The 17,130-nt window shown below is 46.8% G+C and overlaps 1 protein-coding gene across 1 annotated transcript in view; it reads left to right on the top strand.

Annotated features, from left to right (window-relative positions):
• The first annotated feature begins 221 nt into the window (after nt 1–221).
• Nucleotides 222–17,130, top strand: part of LOC120986063 (alpha-1A adrenergic receptor-like) — a 60,348-nt gene continuing 43,439 nt past the window's right edge. Inside the window, exon 1 of the mRNA XM_040414379.1 lies at nt 222–1,119. Within this exon, the coding sequence (XP_040270313.1) occupies nt 222–1,119 (898 nt within the window). The remainder of the gene's footprint in view (nt 1,120–17,130) is intronic.

The following is a 17,130-nucleotide window of genomic DNA, read 5'->3' as shown; positions in this document are numbered from 1 at the left end:
AGAATCCAAACTGAAAGGAAACAATACAAAAAAATAGAAAGTTGCCATCTTCTCGTCAATCATAACTAACGGGAATGTAAACATAATATTGGCTGAATAAAACTTTTATGCACTAATCAGTGCCTGGCTGTACATCTTGGTAAAAAAAAACTCTCTCTGGAGCTTTTGCATATAAACAAGGTTTCTTGTGTCGAAACATTGGGTTAGGAATTATCTTGATCATGGTCCTATTTAATCAGAGTATCTCAGTAGAGTCCATACCTCTCTGCTTAAACTGTACCCACCAGACCTCAACAAACAATATTTCCAAATCAATCATTATTGGAGTCATCTTTGGAATATTCATCACCTTTGGAGTGCTTGGAAATATTTTAGTCATTCTTTCAGTTGCATGCCATCGGCATCTACAGACTGTGACCCATTATTTCATTGTCAACCTTGCTGTTGCAGACCTTCTCTTAATGTCCATGGTGCTTCCTTTCTCTGCCACTTTTGAAATCCAAGGATATTGGCTATTTGGCCGCATCTTCTGTAACATATGGGCAGCTGTTGATGTCCTTTGTTGTACAGCTTCCATAATGAGCCTATGTGTTATATCAATAGACCGATACATTGGTGTTAGTTACCCATTGAGATACCCCAGCATTATGACTGAAAAACGAGGTCTTCTTGCCCTCCTTTGCATATGGGTCTTGTCCCTTGTAATCTCAATTGGACCATTGTTTGGTTGGAAAGAACCAGCGCCAGAAGATGAGACAATCTGTGAAATCACAGAAGAGCCAGGCTATGCTCTCTTCTCGGCCTTTGGATCTTTCTACCTTCCGCTCACCATCATCCTCATCATGTATTTTAGGGTCTACATTGTGGCCAAAAGGGAGGGAAAAGTTCTTAACCGTGGGATGAAATGTGATAAATCGGACTCTGAAGAGGTAACCCTAAGGATACATCGAAAGAGCACTCCAAATAGTATAAATTACAATTCCAGTACAAAGCAAAAGACTCACTTTTCAGTGCGACTCCTCAAGTTTTCTAGGGAAAAAAAAGCAGCAAAGACATTGGGAATCGTGGTAGGATGTTTTGTCCTGTGCTGGCTGCCATTTTTCCTGGCTATGCCAATAGGTAAGATAAAATACCAGTAGAAATATGTTTGCACAGTGTCCTTGAGAAGACATTTGGCTCACATTGTTGAGGATAAGCTACTGTTATCACAATTTTGTCGCTATTGCTTCTGCCCTATAGTGTGGGCACATAGGGGGAGATTTATCATTTTCCTTGCACCAGAAAAGTGGCTAGAAAAATTCAAAAGGTGTGTCTTTTCAAAAAGGAGGCATGGAAAAGACAGGAAAGGGGCGGAACCAACAGCTGAGACAAATTTATCTTCATTTACGCCACTTTTCTGGTGCAAATGAAGCCAGAAATCTATGGCTTTTCTGAGTTGTCATATATTTATGTATAACAGGGAAATTTCCCGGTGGGCCGATGCCCAGGGGGCTGCCTGTGCCCTCCTCAAGGCCGGCCACTGGAAGCTTTTAGGGATGCAGTTTGTGCTGCTGGCAGTATTTTGTGATGGACTGTGGTATTTGGCTCTGTTGGGGTGGTATAATGTGCCACAATATGGTATTGCTAGACCCTCCTACTTGTGTTGGCCTTGCCTTCCATCAATTTGGACCAACTACAAAAAGGGGCCACTTTTAGTATTTTTTTCCAGGGCCACTTTAAGTTGCCAGTCCGCCCCTGGTTTAGGCGCACGGACTACCGGAAGATACACCTAATTTATGAGGCCTGCTCCTCATCATAAATGTGGTGCATCCTCCGACAGTGCAGGGGATATGAATGCCCACACAAAAATTACCTGTCTGGATAAATCTCCCCCATACTGCAGTGAGGTGTTACTTCAAACTTTGTCACATTTCATGACATGCTGTATTACTTAAATATACTACCCTATGGGCAAGATTCTGATTCTCAACACAAAAAAGTGGCTCAGCCCTAATATTACCAGTTTAGTAAAATTATTTGTGCCCAGCGACACAGTGAAGCAACCTTTCTGTTATTATTTACCAGGTGCAACCGAGTTTTAGTTTCAGTGTGTGCATAATGGGGTGTTCTATCAACACAAGCATTTAATTAATATCTTTTTTTTTTTAATGACCATAAGGCCTCTGCAGTTGCAGTCAGAGGAACAGTTCCTTCCCGATAATTGCCTGCCAGATCGGGCAGGGTAAATCCTTTTTATCCTGAACCTCTTAAAACTTAACTCAAAATATCTGCAGCAGAATACTGAGTTTTTGGAAGTCCAATCCACTGATTTCCTCTGCTGGTGGATCTACCATAGTCCTGTCACCATTGTTTTATCAAGCAGTAAACCATGGAAAAGCAATAAAGATATACAAAATTGTATCCTTAGTTTATAATCTGAGAACTAGCACAAGATACATAAAAAGTGTTGGCATGGATGTTTTTGAAATCAGTCAGCTGAATCAAAAAAACTATAATGGCAGTGGTGGCAAGAAAATGAACAGTTCTTCGTTAACACACTTCTGTTTTAATTCTTGAGTTCGGTCAGTGCAATCATATTAAATGTTGTTAAATTTGTAAAGTAAAATAGGCTAGTTCCCAATTTAAACAGCGGGTATGTAGAAAAGGTTGTGAGTCTGACCATGCAGATATACTAGCTTTAGCAGGGACGGACTGGATGTAGACCCTACAGGAAAATCTTCTGGTGGGCCGATGCCCAGGGGGCCGCCCAAGACCTCCTTACTGTCGCTGGCTGCACGTATTGATCTAAGGAATCAGGTACTTTTGTACCTGACTGACGGCCACAAATGCTCTCTTGAATTCATTTGTATTTCTGTCCCCAGGGCGGTGATAAAGTTGAATACTACGGCTGCATGCTGTTCACCCTCTTGGACTACAAGCCACTATATGAGGCAGTGTAGAAATGGTGCAGGGACAAAAGCATCTCTGGACAAAGGCCGGCCTCGGAGACAGTGACTTGGAAGGGCACTCAGATATTTTATTTTTTCATTTTCCCTTGGCCACTTGGAGGGCATACTACTGGAGCACTATAGAAGGTCATTACTAGCGGAAGTACAAGCAGTATGCTGAAGGTTGGGCTGGCTTGGTGCTGTGGCTGTATCTCACCTTCTAAGCCCCCTGCTCCATGTCTTAATTAGAGACAATTGGTGGAGAAGGAGGACAGAACATGCCAGCTATTAATGGCCACCGCAGAGGCACAGCATCTAGGGCAGTATATTCTGCTGCACTGTGCTATTTGGTTCTGCTGGAATGATATTTTGTGATGCACGGTAGCTTTGCTGACCCTGCCTACTAGTTGGCCTCATCTACTTATGTTGCCCTGCCTTCTGTCAATTTTGGCCCATCTACAATCATAGAATGACTTTAAGTTCCCTGTCCGCCCCTGAGTTTTAGTGAACTTCGCTGTCACCTGTAAAATGGATTGTACCATTGTTCTGCTTGATTGAAAACCCTTCCCTTCTGACTTTGCCCATATTCTTGTCCATGCTCCGACCTATTCTTGTTCTGGTTAGCCTGTTTTGGAGTTAGGGGTGGACTGGGAACTTAAAGTGGCCCTGGAAAAAATACTAAAAGTGGCCCTGTTTTGTAGTCTGGTCCAAATTAATGGAAGGCAGGGCCAACACAAGTCGGCAGGGCCATCAATACATATTGTGACATATTATACCAGCCCAACAGAGCCAAATACCACAGTACATCACAAAATACTGCTGCCAGCAGCACAAAATACATCCCCCAAAAACTTTCACTGGCCGGCTGTGAGGAGGGCTCAGGCAGACCCGGGGGGCAACGGCCCACCGGGAAATTTCCCTGTAAGGTCTATGGCCAATCCACCCCTGTTTGCATTACACTTCATGCCATACTACAGGTTCTGGAATCCCGGAAGAGTTGACAGATCTCCCAGGTGCTGCAGAATCCTCCCAGCACCTCTCACAGAGTAGACCTAACAGTGTGTGTGGCCATGAGATGCTGCATCATCAGACTCAGCCCTAGCATCCAAACAGGGGTACCATAGCACCTAAAAGTTGGTGTGGTCTACCTTAAAGGGAGCATTGTTTAGGAAAATTGCCCTATCTATGCCTGGAACAAATTCCGACGGCGTAAGGCAACCTCGTGCAAAACTTGCAAGTATGTTTATGGCTGACCTGTATACAACACCTGCACACTGGCAGGCATCTACCACTACTACTGTGCCTGTCCACTGCCAGTACTGTGCACCACCTCCTGTTTGATATTTGCCCTGTGTGGGCACTGCGCACTGTGCCTATAGTGCCTTCCTGTGACACTTTGGCATCACTACAATGCCTGGTGTATTAGTGTACCAGTTTGTGACATGCTTATGTCTGTACTATGAGGCATGTCTGGTGTATAGTGCCTGTGTTTGACCACCCTGTATCACACCTACAGCACCCAGTACTATGCATCTACACTAGCTTGTCCGTATTGTTTCTATAGGTAAGCGCCCATTTCTTTACTCCCCACAGGGATGAAATAGTGATACAGGTCTACAGGTAGCATCATTATGGCATGGCTCACCTACGCTGGAATTAGTGGCGGACTTGCACATACTACACTCTACAGGGCCATGGAACAGGGTCCCAACTTGTCACTAATAAAGGGGACCACTAGCCTTAATGGCCTGGGCACCCAGAGCTTGCACATAGCTCCCATACTCCCATAAGGAGAGAGTCAATAGAAGTTGCTGTACAGGGCACCCACCAAACTAAGACCCTCCCTGCCTATCTAACCCCTTCTAGTCATGCTTTACATCATTTTGAAAACAGAGAAACCCTAATGAATATCATGGAAGGAAATTGTTTTCGCAACTAATTGCACTTTTATTAATTAGTCTTCCCGGTTCATTTCTGTGTGGCTTTTATGAGTGAATGATTGCCCCCTTGATTTTGATTATGTTTCTGATAGACCGTTACACGTTCTTGTTAATTAAGTCCATCCGTAGAGAATTTACCAGATCCATCTGTCTTCTGCGCTGCCGACTAAAGGACCCACAAGGCTGTGACACATGTTCACATTCTGTATTGTACTTTTATTAGTTCAGCTCCATGACTTTCCTGACAGATTTTTATTACTATGTTTATTCATTGCCTTGTATCAGACTCCTGATTGACTTTATGTGACTTAACATGTCAGGGTATGGGGGGAGGGGGCTGAAAGCAACACAGTCTGTTAGTACACACTGGGAGTTGTAGTTTTGCAACAGCTGGAGGTCTCACTGCTATATAGTACAGGAAGCCAAACGTGACTTTTGAGGGGTAACTTTATGGTCCCCACAAATATTACACTTCATTTATAGTACTGGTCTACTCTGCGGGCACCTCTGGTCCTTGGACTGGCTGCATCTGCAACACTTGCCCCAATTCTAGTTAATGATGATGTCCAGGATTAGAAAGCACGGCTGCGTTTTCTTCTTCCTGTCCATGAATCGCATGTGGTATTGCACCTCAGCTCCATTAAAGAGGATTGGACTGAGTTGTAAGTAATACTAAACCCCTTTACGGTATGTATGCAGGTCACTGCAGATTTCCTGCTTGAAAAAAACGCACTATACGACGCGCTTTTTGTTGCTGATTTTATTGACAGATTTCACTCTTTGCATTGCAAGGGGGGAAATTTGCAATGAAAATCTGCAAAATAAATTGACACGCTGCAGAGTTAAAATCTGCACCACAGCTCAATTTCCAATGCAGATTTTTCACCAGCATGTGGATAAGAATTGCTAAAAAAAAATCTGCGACCTTTCAGTCACCTGTGGACCTACCCTTAAGGCTTATTTCACACAAGCGAGTTTTGCGTCCGGATGCATTCCATTTTTGCCACGGACAGCATCCAGGCTGAATCCTGGTCCATTCATTTCAATGGGTATATGTACATGAGCATTGTTTTTCACTGACCGACTGTCCGCTCTGTCTTCATCCGTTTTTCACGCTGGTCAGGTCCATTCAAGTTAATGGGTCAGTGAAAAAAATCTGACAGCACACACACGACATCCACATGTAGCCTGGCTCTCATTGATGGTTGCTTGGAGATGCTGTGCGTTATTCTTCATTTTTTCTTCACTTGCATGAAAAAGGCATCAACAACTGATTGCATACACGTGAACAAGGCCTAAAGGGTATATTAGACGGGCAGATTTTCTACCCGATAAATGCTAACGAGCGGTCGTAGTAACGCTTGCTAGCGATCAGCTGGCAGTCTAATGCTGCCGCTGATTGCACAATGAATAAGCAGAAAGATCAGGATTTGCCGGTGGAGATTGTGCAGTCTAATTATGATCTGTCGGCGGCAAACCACTGTACAGCTTGGGGACAAACGATGGCATAGCGATCGCTCCTCCCCATGTTGCTGAGGAGGTCGCTGCATGTAATAGCAGCAGTCTCCTCAGCAAGCGAGCAGGCGATTGTCGAGAGGGAACGTCTGTGTCTGTGTGATCGGGGTGTCTAGTACAACCTTAAGGCCCTTTTCAGACGAGCAAGTTTTCCACGCGGGTGCAATGCATGATGCGAACGCATTGCGCCCGCACTGAATCACGCGCGTGAAAAGCGCATCAATGTGCATTTCACCCGTGCAAAAAAAAAACCTGAACAACTGAACGCAATCGCAAACAAAATTGACTGAACTTGCTTGCGAAATGGTGAAAGTTTCCCTGAACGCATCCGGACCAAATCCGTATCGTTCGTGTGCAAGAGGCCTAAGGGTACATGCACACAGTGCAGTGCCTCAGGGGACTACTGCAAAGGGTTAAAGCACTTATTTCCTTATGCACTATGTACACCTAATAGTAATGTATGGGCAAGGGCACCTGCAGTCGCCTCATCCTCACATTACACCCCTCAGAAGAGAGTTAGTAAAGAAAGATTTGATTTATTGCAACCAACGGGCTTGATGATGGACTCCATCATCCATCTGCCACTCCCGCTTTGCACCCTGCCTACCTCCTAAAGTCAATGGCATCTCAACAACCACTAGGCAGTGGCCCCAGAAAGTCAGGGAGTGTCCCGAGGGAAGAAAGGGAGTGCCCTCCATTCACAGTGCATGGCATTGGAGGCACAAAAGAGAGAACTGCCACCATTAATTCCGAGTAATACTAACACCATCATAGCCACTTCCACTCCTTTCTTCCCTGTGATTCCTCTGCAACCCGCCGCAGCAACAGTGTGCTTTATAAGAATTTTCATCACGGATTTCGCTGCATATCCACAAGGAATCCACACCCAATCCGAGCTGTTTGACATCTGCACTGAGAAGCTACACAAACAATTGACATGCTGGAGATTTCAAAATCTGCACCACAGGTCAAGTTAGGCTACTTTCACACTTGCGGTAGCCAAGAGGCGGCCGGAATAAAACTACAGCACGCTGCGGTTTTTGTCCGGGCGCATTTCCGCATTTTTACCGTGCTGCGGCCGGACCTCCGGTCCGCCCCCATTATAGTGAATGGGGCCGGAGGGGACTTCCGAAGGCACGGTGGACTTGCAGTAGCACGGATCCAGCAGGCTGTTCCCCCGCCGCAAGTGTGAAAGTAGCCTTAAATGTAGAAAATTTCTGCACCGTGTAGATGTTATTTTGCAACTCTCATCAACTTAGCTGGTACTGTACGACATTGCGGATTTTCTGCACAAAAATCCCAGCGAAAAATGCATGTGAACCATATGCATGTGGCCGAAGAGTACATTCACATATGTCCAGCAATCCTGCTTAGTTTGCCTCTGGTGTTGACTGCAGCATGGTAACAGGTCCAGCACTGTGCCCCATTTGAGTCTATGTTGCGCCAAATAGACAATGTGTCATCCAGGGACGTGCACAGACATTTTGAAGGGCAGGGACTTAAGTAAAAAAAAAAAAAAGGGGCACTTGTCATAATTTCAAAAAATGTTTGTACCACGAAGCTTACTTTTCTAGAAGTCCTACCTTGTTCTCCATGAATTTTTTGATACTGTAATTGTAAACACGACCGAATCCACAAATATTACTTTTTTGGTTTCACCGTACATATTATGGTAAAATGAGTGATGTCATTACAAGACTCTACAGACTCTAATATGCAAAGAGACAACGCACTACAACCACAAGTATGCAAAGGGACAAAGCACTACAACCCCCAGTATGCAAAGGGACAACGCACTACAACCACAAGTATGCAAAGGGACAAAGCACTACAACTATTGTACCTTTGCATACTTGTTTTGTTCCTGGACTTTAAATTATATACAATATATTGCCAGGGCGGGCACTGAGGGCAGACAGGCACTAAAGAAACTTAGGCAGCAGATGGAGTCACACAGGCCGGCACTTGCTCCCCTGCATTAATCCCGCTGGGGGGGTCACGTGACGTAGCACATCCGCTACCCAGGCAGCCCCTGCGCTAGCCTTAAAGGACCCTGTCACCCTGACCCTGCACTGGTGAGCGGGCGGACTAGTGAATAAATTGTATCGGTGAATAAATTGCGCTGCCGCCGGCGGGATGGAGGGGTGGGGTGCGTGCGGACTGGCGGCGCGCTTGTAGTGGGTCGGCTTGCGCAGGGCCGTCTTTAATATTGATTGGACCCTGGGTGAGAATTTACTTGGGCCCCCTGGATCCCGCCTTCCCACACCCTACCAGGCAATCACGCCCTCCACCACTATATATAATATAGCTTACAGTGAATGACTGTAAATACTTCCAGTTCTGAAGACTCCAGCAGGCTCAGGATCAGTGCTCTGGGCTGGAAGTGGGCACCGCTCTGCAGTTCATGAAGGAGGCCGGGGCTCGGCTCACCCTAGCGTTACAGTGCACCCCACAGTATGCAGTATAGCACCCTATAGTATATAGCACCCCACAGTATGCAATACATAGTATAACCCCCCACAGTATGCAGTATAGCACCCTATAGTATATAGCACCCCACAGTATGTAATACATAGTATAACACCCCACAGTATGCAGTATAGCATCCTATAGCATACATTATAGCACCCCACAATATACAGTAGAGCAGTATAGAACCCAATATACAGCACCCCACGGTATACAGTAGAGCAGTATAGCACCCAGTATACAGCACCCCACAATATACAGTAGAGCACCACACAGTATACAGCACCCCCAGTATATAATCTCATACAGCAGCCCCCCCAGTATATAATCTCATACAGCAGCCCCCAGTATATAATCCCACAGAGCAGCTCCCCAGTATATAATCCCACACAGCAGCCCCCCCCCCCCAGTATATAATCTCATACAGCAGCCCCCCTGGCCCCAGTATATGATCCCACACAGCAGCCCCCCAGTATATAATCCCATACAGTAGCCCCCCCGGCCTCAGTATATAATCTCCTACAGCAGCCCACCCCAGTATATAATCCCATACAGCACCCCCAGTATATAATCTCATACAGCAGCCCCCCCAGTATATAATCTCATACAGCAGCCCTCCCAGTATATAATCTCATACCGCAGCCCCCAGAATATAATCCCATACAGCAACCCCCAGTATATAATCTCATACAGCAGGCCCCCCAGTATATAATCTCATACAGCAGCCCTCCCAGTATATAATCTCATACCGCAGCCCCCAGTATATGATCCCATACAGCACCCCCCAGTATATGATCCCATACAGCACCCCCCAGTATATAATCTCATACAGCAGACCCCCCAGTATATCTCATACAGCAGCCCCCCAGTATATAATCTCATACAGCAGCCCCCCCAGTATATAATCTCATACAGCAGCCCCCCACTATATAATCCCACATTTCAGCCCCCTCCCCAGTATATAATCCCACACAGCCTCCCCCAGCATACAATCCTCAGACCCTCCCCAGTAGTCACATCCACCTCTCCGGCGCTGACAGACTCTCTCCCCTCTACAGACGCTGCTGAGCAGCCATCCCTGATCTTCCTACTCTGCAGTCGGCCAGTGCCTGTGATAGCAGAACGCTGCCGACCTATGTGACCTACCCTTCTCCTGCAGGCTGCAGCAACACTCCTGGAAGAAAGAAAGGACTTTTGATTACCTCATAGCCATGTGACCAGTAATAAAGCCATGTTAGGCTACTTTCACACTTGCGGCAGAGAGATCCGGCAAGCAGTTCCGTCGCCGGAACTGCCTGCCGGATCAGGCAAAATGTATGCTAACTGATGGCATTAGTAAGACTGATCAGGATCCTGATCAGTCTTAAAATTGCCTGATCAGTCGAAAAAATGCATTGAAATGCCGGATCCGTCTTTCCGGTGTCATCCGGCAAAAACGGATCCGGCATTTATTTTTTCACCTTTTTTTTAGTCTGCGCATGCGCATACCGGAAGGACGGATCCGGCATTCCGGTATTCTGAATGTCGGATCCGGCACTAATGCATTCCTATGGGAAAAAATGCCGGATCCGGCATTCAGGCAAGTCTTCAGTTTTTTTAGCCGGAGATAAAACCGTAGCATGCTACGGTTTTCTCTTTTGCCTGATCAGTCAAAACGACTGAACTGAAGACATCCTGATGCAAACTGAACGGATTACTCTCCATTCAGAATGCATGGGGTTATGCCTGATCAGTTCTTTTCCGGTATAGAGCCCCTGTGACGGAACTCTAGGCCGGAAAAGAACAACGCAAGTGTGAAAGTAGCCTTACTGGTGACATGGTGATGATGTCATGTAAGGTCCTTTCTCCCACAGCTCTCACTCTCTCACAGTTCGCTCTGGAGTGCCAGTGTTCTGTCAGAATACTATACCTTACTGGCACGCAGGCAGGCATGGCAGCACCCCCCTGTAGCTGACAGCCTGACACCGGGGGAGGACAGCCCCCTCCCCCTCCAGCACGCCACTTGATGTAATTGAAATTGTGGGCAGTCGCCAGCGGGGCTCAAGAGGCAGCTGCCTTGGGCCCCCCAGGAACAACTGGGCCCGGGGCAGCTGACCCTTTTGCCCCGCATTGAAGACGGCCCTGGGCTTGGGACAACATAAAAAAAAAAAAAAGGCCATAGAAGGGGGCAGGGGCTCAAGCCCCCTTTGAGCCCTATGTGTGCACGTCCCTGGTGTCATCATTTGTGTCAGGCTAATACCTCATTCACATGCCAGTGTTCCACAGACGTATTCTGTACGTGTTCTCCATAAACAGCACACGCCCCCATTGATTTTCCATGTTTTACCACAGTCTGTGAGTCTGTGGTTATAGCATGGAAGCATGCTCTATTTTGTCCGTGTTCATGGATTCATTATGCCTATTATAGTCTATTGGTCCGTGAAAACCATGGATCTGTGTTTCATCTATTTTTCACGGATCATTAGGAAGAGATGCTTTGAAAATTATTTTTCAGCTTCACAGTGTCCGTGGAACACCAATGACCCATGGACAGCAAAAAACCGACACACACACCACACGGATCCTTCACAGGCATCTTCACAGAGGCATCACTGACTACCTTTTCATGGATTTGAGCATGGCACGGACGTGTGAATGAGACCTAAGACAACTGGCCGGAGACAAGTGATACATGTGAACTCAGCCTAAACCCCTGTTCCAATTCTTGCACTACTGAATTGCTCACCAGCTAGCCTTATCTCATTCACTGAATTGAGGATAACCATTTATTCTAAAAACACTTAGCAGTGACAGACTATTAGAATTTATGAAAGTAGTCAGTTGTCAGCTTTTGATTTGGGCTTCATTTATGTTGTTTTGATGACAAGTGATATCACTGCAACTAGGTCTCCCATCCAAATAGATAGATAATGCAATAAAGAGCCCGACCAGAACCTCCAAACTACAGTATATGTAAGGGGAGTTCAAGTGCATGCTACCTTTCCTGCAATGCAAAAGCAAACAAGGACTACAAGTAGCAGCATACTGCTTTACGCACAAAGACACTTGCAAACATTGAAAACAAGAACAAATTAGAAGCTCTTTGCCCATATTTTTGATCGATAATATGTCTGACCAATCTACCAGCTGAAAGGTGGCTTCTAACAGACAGGACCTACACCGACAGGCTTGCCTCTGTTGGTGCTGCTACCAGGGCCGTCTTTACCAAGGGGCAAAAGGGGCAGCTGCCCCGGGCCCAGTTGCTCCTGGGGGGCCCAAGGCAGCTGCCTCTTGAGCCCTGCTAGCCACTGCCCCGGGTGTCAAGCTGTCAGCTACACAGGAGTGCTGCCATGCCTGCCTGCACTGAGTCCAGGCATCATGATCGTACTGTGTTAAAGTTGTGATCACTTCAGGACCTTAATGACATCATCACCATGTGACCAGTAACCTAGCCAATTACTGTTCACATGGCTATGAGGTCATCACAGGTCCTTACCAGGAGTGTTGCTGTGGAGCTTTTTTTGTGTGAACATTACATCAGAAAAAGGTGACAGGGGCTGTTATGTTAATATACTGTAAACTACTGTATAGTGGGGGCTGTATACTGTGTGGGGGCCTGTATACTGTGTGGGGGGCCTGTATACTGTGTGGGGGCCTGTATACTGTGGGGGGCCTATATACTGTGTGGGGGCTGTATACTGTGTGGTGGGCTGTATACTGTGTAGGGGGCCTGTATACTGTGGGGGGGCCCTGTATATTGTGGGGGCCTGTATACTGTGGGGGCCTGTTACTGTTGTGGGGGCTGTATACTGTGTGGTGGCTGTATACTGTGTGGTGGTCTGTATACTGTGTGGTGGGCTGTATACTGTGTGGGGGCCTGTATACTGTGGGGGGGGGCTCTATACTGTGTGGTGGGCTGTATACTGTGTGGTGGGCTGTATACTGTGTTGGGGCCTGTATACTGTGTGGGGGCCTGTATACTGTGGGGGGGCCTGTATACTGTGGGGGGCTCTGTAATACATGTGTGGGGGCCTGTATACTGTGGGGGGGGCTGTATACTGTGTGGTGGCTGTATACTGTGTGGGGGGCCTGTATACTGTGGGGGGGGCTGTATACTGTGTGGTGGGCTGTATACTGTGTGGTGGGCTGTATACTGTGTGGTGGACTGTATACTGTGTGGGGGCCTGTATACTGTGGGGGGGGGGGGCTGTATACTGTGTGGTAGGCTGTACACTGTGTGGTGGGCTGTATACTGTGTGCGGGCCTGTATACTGTGGGGGGGGGCTGTATATTGTGTGGTGGGCTGTATACTGTGTGGGGGCCTGTATACTGTGGGGGCCTGTATACTGGGGGGGGGGCTGTATACTGGGGGGGCTGTATACTGTGTGGGCTGTATACTGTGTGGGACTGTATACTGTGTGGGGGCCTGTGTACTGTGGGGGGGGCTGTATACTGTGTGGTGGGCTGTATACTGTGTGGGGGTTTTATACTGTGTGGGGGGCTGTATACTGTGTGGGGGGCTGTATACTGTGTGGGGGGCCTGTATAGTGTGGGGGGCTGTATACTGTGGGGGCTGTATACTGTGTGGGGGCCTGTATACTGTGGGGGGGGGCTGTATACTGTGTGGTAGGCTGTATACTGTGTGGTGGGCTGTATACTGTGTGCGGGCCTGTATACTGTGGGGGGGGGCTGTATACTGTGTGGTGGGCTGTATACTGTGTGGGGGCCTGTATACTGTGGGGGCCTGTATACTGGAGGGGGGCTGTATACTGTGTGGTGGGCTGTATACTGTGTGGGACTGTATACTGTGTGGGGGCCTGTATACTGTGGGGGGGGGCTGTATACTGTGTGGTGGGCTGTATACTGTGTGGGGGTTTTATACTGTGTGGGGGGCTGTATACTGTGTGGGGGGCTGTATACTGTGTGGGGGCTGTATACTGTGTGGGGGGCCTGTATAGTGTGGGGGGCTGTATACTGTGGGGGCTGTATACTGTGTGGGGGCCTGTATACTGTGTGGGGGCCTGTATACTGTGGGGGGGCCTGTATAGTGTGGGGGGCCTGTATAGTGTGGGGGGGCCTGTATAGTGTGGGGGGGCCTGTATAGTGGGGGGCCTGTATAGTGTGGGGGGCTATACTGCTGTACTGTATACTGTAGGGGTCTGTATACTGTATACTGTGGGTGCGGTATAGTGTGGAGTGCTATACTGCTGTACTGTATAGTGTGGGGGGCTGTATCGTGTATAGTTTGGGGTGCTGTATACAGTGAGGTGTTGTATACTGTGAGGTGCTGTATACTGTGGGCTGCTATACTGCTCTACTATATACTGTGGGGTACTGTATAGTGTGGGGTGCTATACTGCTCTACCATATACTGTGGGGTACTGTATAGTGTGGGGTGCTATACTGCTCTACTATATACTGTGGGGTACTGTATAGTGTGGGGTGCTAAACTGCATACTGTGTGGTGCTGTATACTATAGGGTGCTATACTGCATACTGTGGGTTGCTGTATACTATAGGGTGCTATACTGCATACTGTGGGGTGCTGGGGTGCACGGTAACACTAGGGTAAGCCGAGCCCCGGTCTCCTTCCTGCAGAGCGGTGCCCACTTCCAGCCTGAGCCCAGCTGCCCAGAGCACTGATCCTGACCCGCTGGAGTCTTCAGAACTGGAAGTATTTACAGTCATTCACTGTACTCTACCAGATGTGTGGATTTTTTTTGTGTGTGTTGTGGTGGAGGGCGTGATTGCCTAAGGTGTGGGAAGGCGGGATCCAGGGGGCCCAAGTAAATTTTTGCCCAGGGTCCAATCAATATTAAAGACGGCCCTGGCTGCTACTTGTAGTCCTTGTTTCCTTTTATATAGATAGACAGATAGATAGCATTTTTGAGGGACTCATTTATTAAAGGGGTTTTCCGGGATCTTTATGCTGATGACTCATTCTCAGGATAGTGATAAGAAGTAGTTGTAGAGCAGCACAAAATGGACCTTCTGACCTATCCGGAATGCATCAGCCGAGATGGGACCACCAATCCACCGTCATCCCACGTGTAGTAGTAGATAACAGAAGATTTCACAGCAGCATATCCAGTGTGACTTTTATTGGGAACCAAGAGTGCACACACATAGCAACGACGTTTCGGCTACGCAGTACCCTTTCTCAAGTATACTGATTCAAAAGGTGATCAATCATATACAGTACAGACCAAAAGTTTGTACACAACTTCTCATTCAAAGAGTTTTCTCTATTTTCATGACTATGAAAATTGTAGATTCACACTGAAGGCATCAAAACTATGAATTAACACATGTGGAATTATATACATAACAAACAAGTGTGAAACAACTGAAAATATGTCATATTCTAGGTTCTTCAAAGTAGCCACCTTTTGCTTTGATTACTGCTTTGCACGCTCTTGGCATTCTCTTGATGAGCTTCAAGAGGTAGTCCCCCTGAAATGGTTTTTCACTTCACAGGTGTGCCCTGTCAGGTTTAATAAGTGGGATTTCTTGCCTTATAAATGGGGTTGGGACCATCAGTGGCGTTGAGGAGAAGTCAGGTGGATACACAGCTGATAGTCCTACTGAATAGACTGTTAGAATTTGTATTATGGCAAGAAAAAAGTAGCTAAGTAAAGAAAAACGAGTGGCCATCATTACTTAAGAAATGAAGGTCAGTCAGTCAGCCGAAAAATTGGGAAAACTTTGAAAGTAAGGGCTATTTGACCGTGAAGGAGAGTGATGGGGTGCTGCGCCAGATGACCTGGCCTCCACAGTCACCGGACCTGAACCCAATCGAGATGGTTTGGGGGTGAGCTGGACCGCAGAGTGAAGGCAAAAGGGCCGACAAGTGCTAAGCATCTCTGGGAACTCCTTCAAGACTGTTGGAAGACCATTTCAGGGGACTACCTCTTGAAGCTCATCAAGAGAATGCCAAGAGGTGTGCAAAGCAGTAATCAAAGCAAAAGGTGGCTACTTTGAAGAACCTAGAATATGACATATTTTCAGTTGTTTCACACTTGTTTGTTATGTATATAATTCCACATGTGTTAATTCATAGTTTTGATGCCTTCAGTGTGAATCTACAATTTTCATAGTCATGAAAATAGAGAAAACTCTTTGAATGAGAAGTTGTGTACAAACTTTTGGTCTGTACTGTATATGATTGATCACCTTTTGAATCAGTATACTTGAGAAAGGGTACTGCGTAGCCGAAACGTCGTTGCTATGTGTGTGCACTCTTGGTTCCCAATAAAAGTCACACTGGATATGCTGCTGTGAAATCTTCTGTTATCTCATCCTCAGAATAGGTCATCAGTATCTGATCGGTGGAGGTCCGATACTTGGGACCACGGCGATCAGCTGTTTGAGAAGGCATCGGTGCTCCTGTGAGCGCTGCGGCCTTCTCTGTGCTTACGAAGCACAGCGGCAGACATTGTATAGCGGCTGTGCATGATATTGCACTCAGCCCCATTGAAGTGAATGTACGGCGCTGTGCTTAGGAGCGCTGGTGCCTTCTCAAACAGCTGATCAGCGGGGGTATTGGGTATCAGACCGCCACCAATCAGATACTGATGACCTATCCTGAGGTCATCTGTATCAAAATCTCAGAAAACCCCTTTAATGCAGCTGAAAAGAATGACATTTTTATAAAAGTGCCATCTTTATAAAACTCTCACCACCTCTTGGTATTTGTCTTTCAGTAGGGACATAGCACAGGACAATTGTCATTGATTTAGTCCAGGTACATTTCTGTGTAAAAATGTGCAGGTGAAATATACCAGGTCCAGCCTATTAACTATGCCATGTTCTTCTATTGACATTGCGGTGTAATTATATACCGACATACCGCTCGGCCCTGCGCGAGTGTCCGTAAATGTGCTCCAGTGTGTTCCAAATTCTTAGAAATAATATAAACCAAAACACTTCTCTATAAAACTGTGGGGTCTTTATTTCCGTGTGTGCTTGGCCATATTTCCAGGCAGTCGGCACTGAGTAGAGGCTGTGTTCTGCGCGCCGTCCTCTCCCATTCAGCTGTGGCCCTCTGAATTACCTCAGAGCATGAGAATGAGTCCATGGGCATTTCAGAAGAAGGTTTCTCCCAAGTACTTGTTATTCATGGTGAAGCCAGGAACGGTTACATGCTGCTACGATGCTTTTCATCCACATGAAAGGACCCAAGGGTCATTGATAAAGGGAAAAATTCAACATTGCCTTTAATTGCTTAGCATTTCAACACCTTGGAAATTCAACAATGCTACTCAGAAAGTAAGAGAATAAAAGGGCTCTATTTCCATACA

Source organism: Bufo bufo, chromosome 1 (genome assembly GCF_905171765.1).
Source record: "Bufo bufo chromosome 1, aBufBuf1.1, whole genome shotgun sequence".
Classification (NCBI taxonomy): domain Eukaryota; kingdom Metazoa; phylum Chordata; class Amphibia; order Anura; family Bufonidae; genus Bufo; species Bufo bufo.
This window is presented reverse-complemented; position numbering and strand designations above follow the sequence as displayed.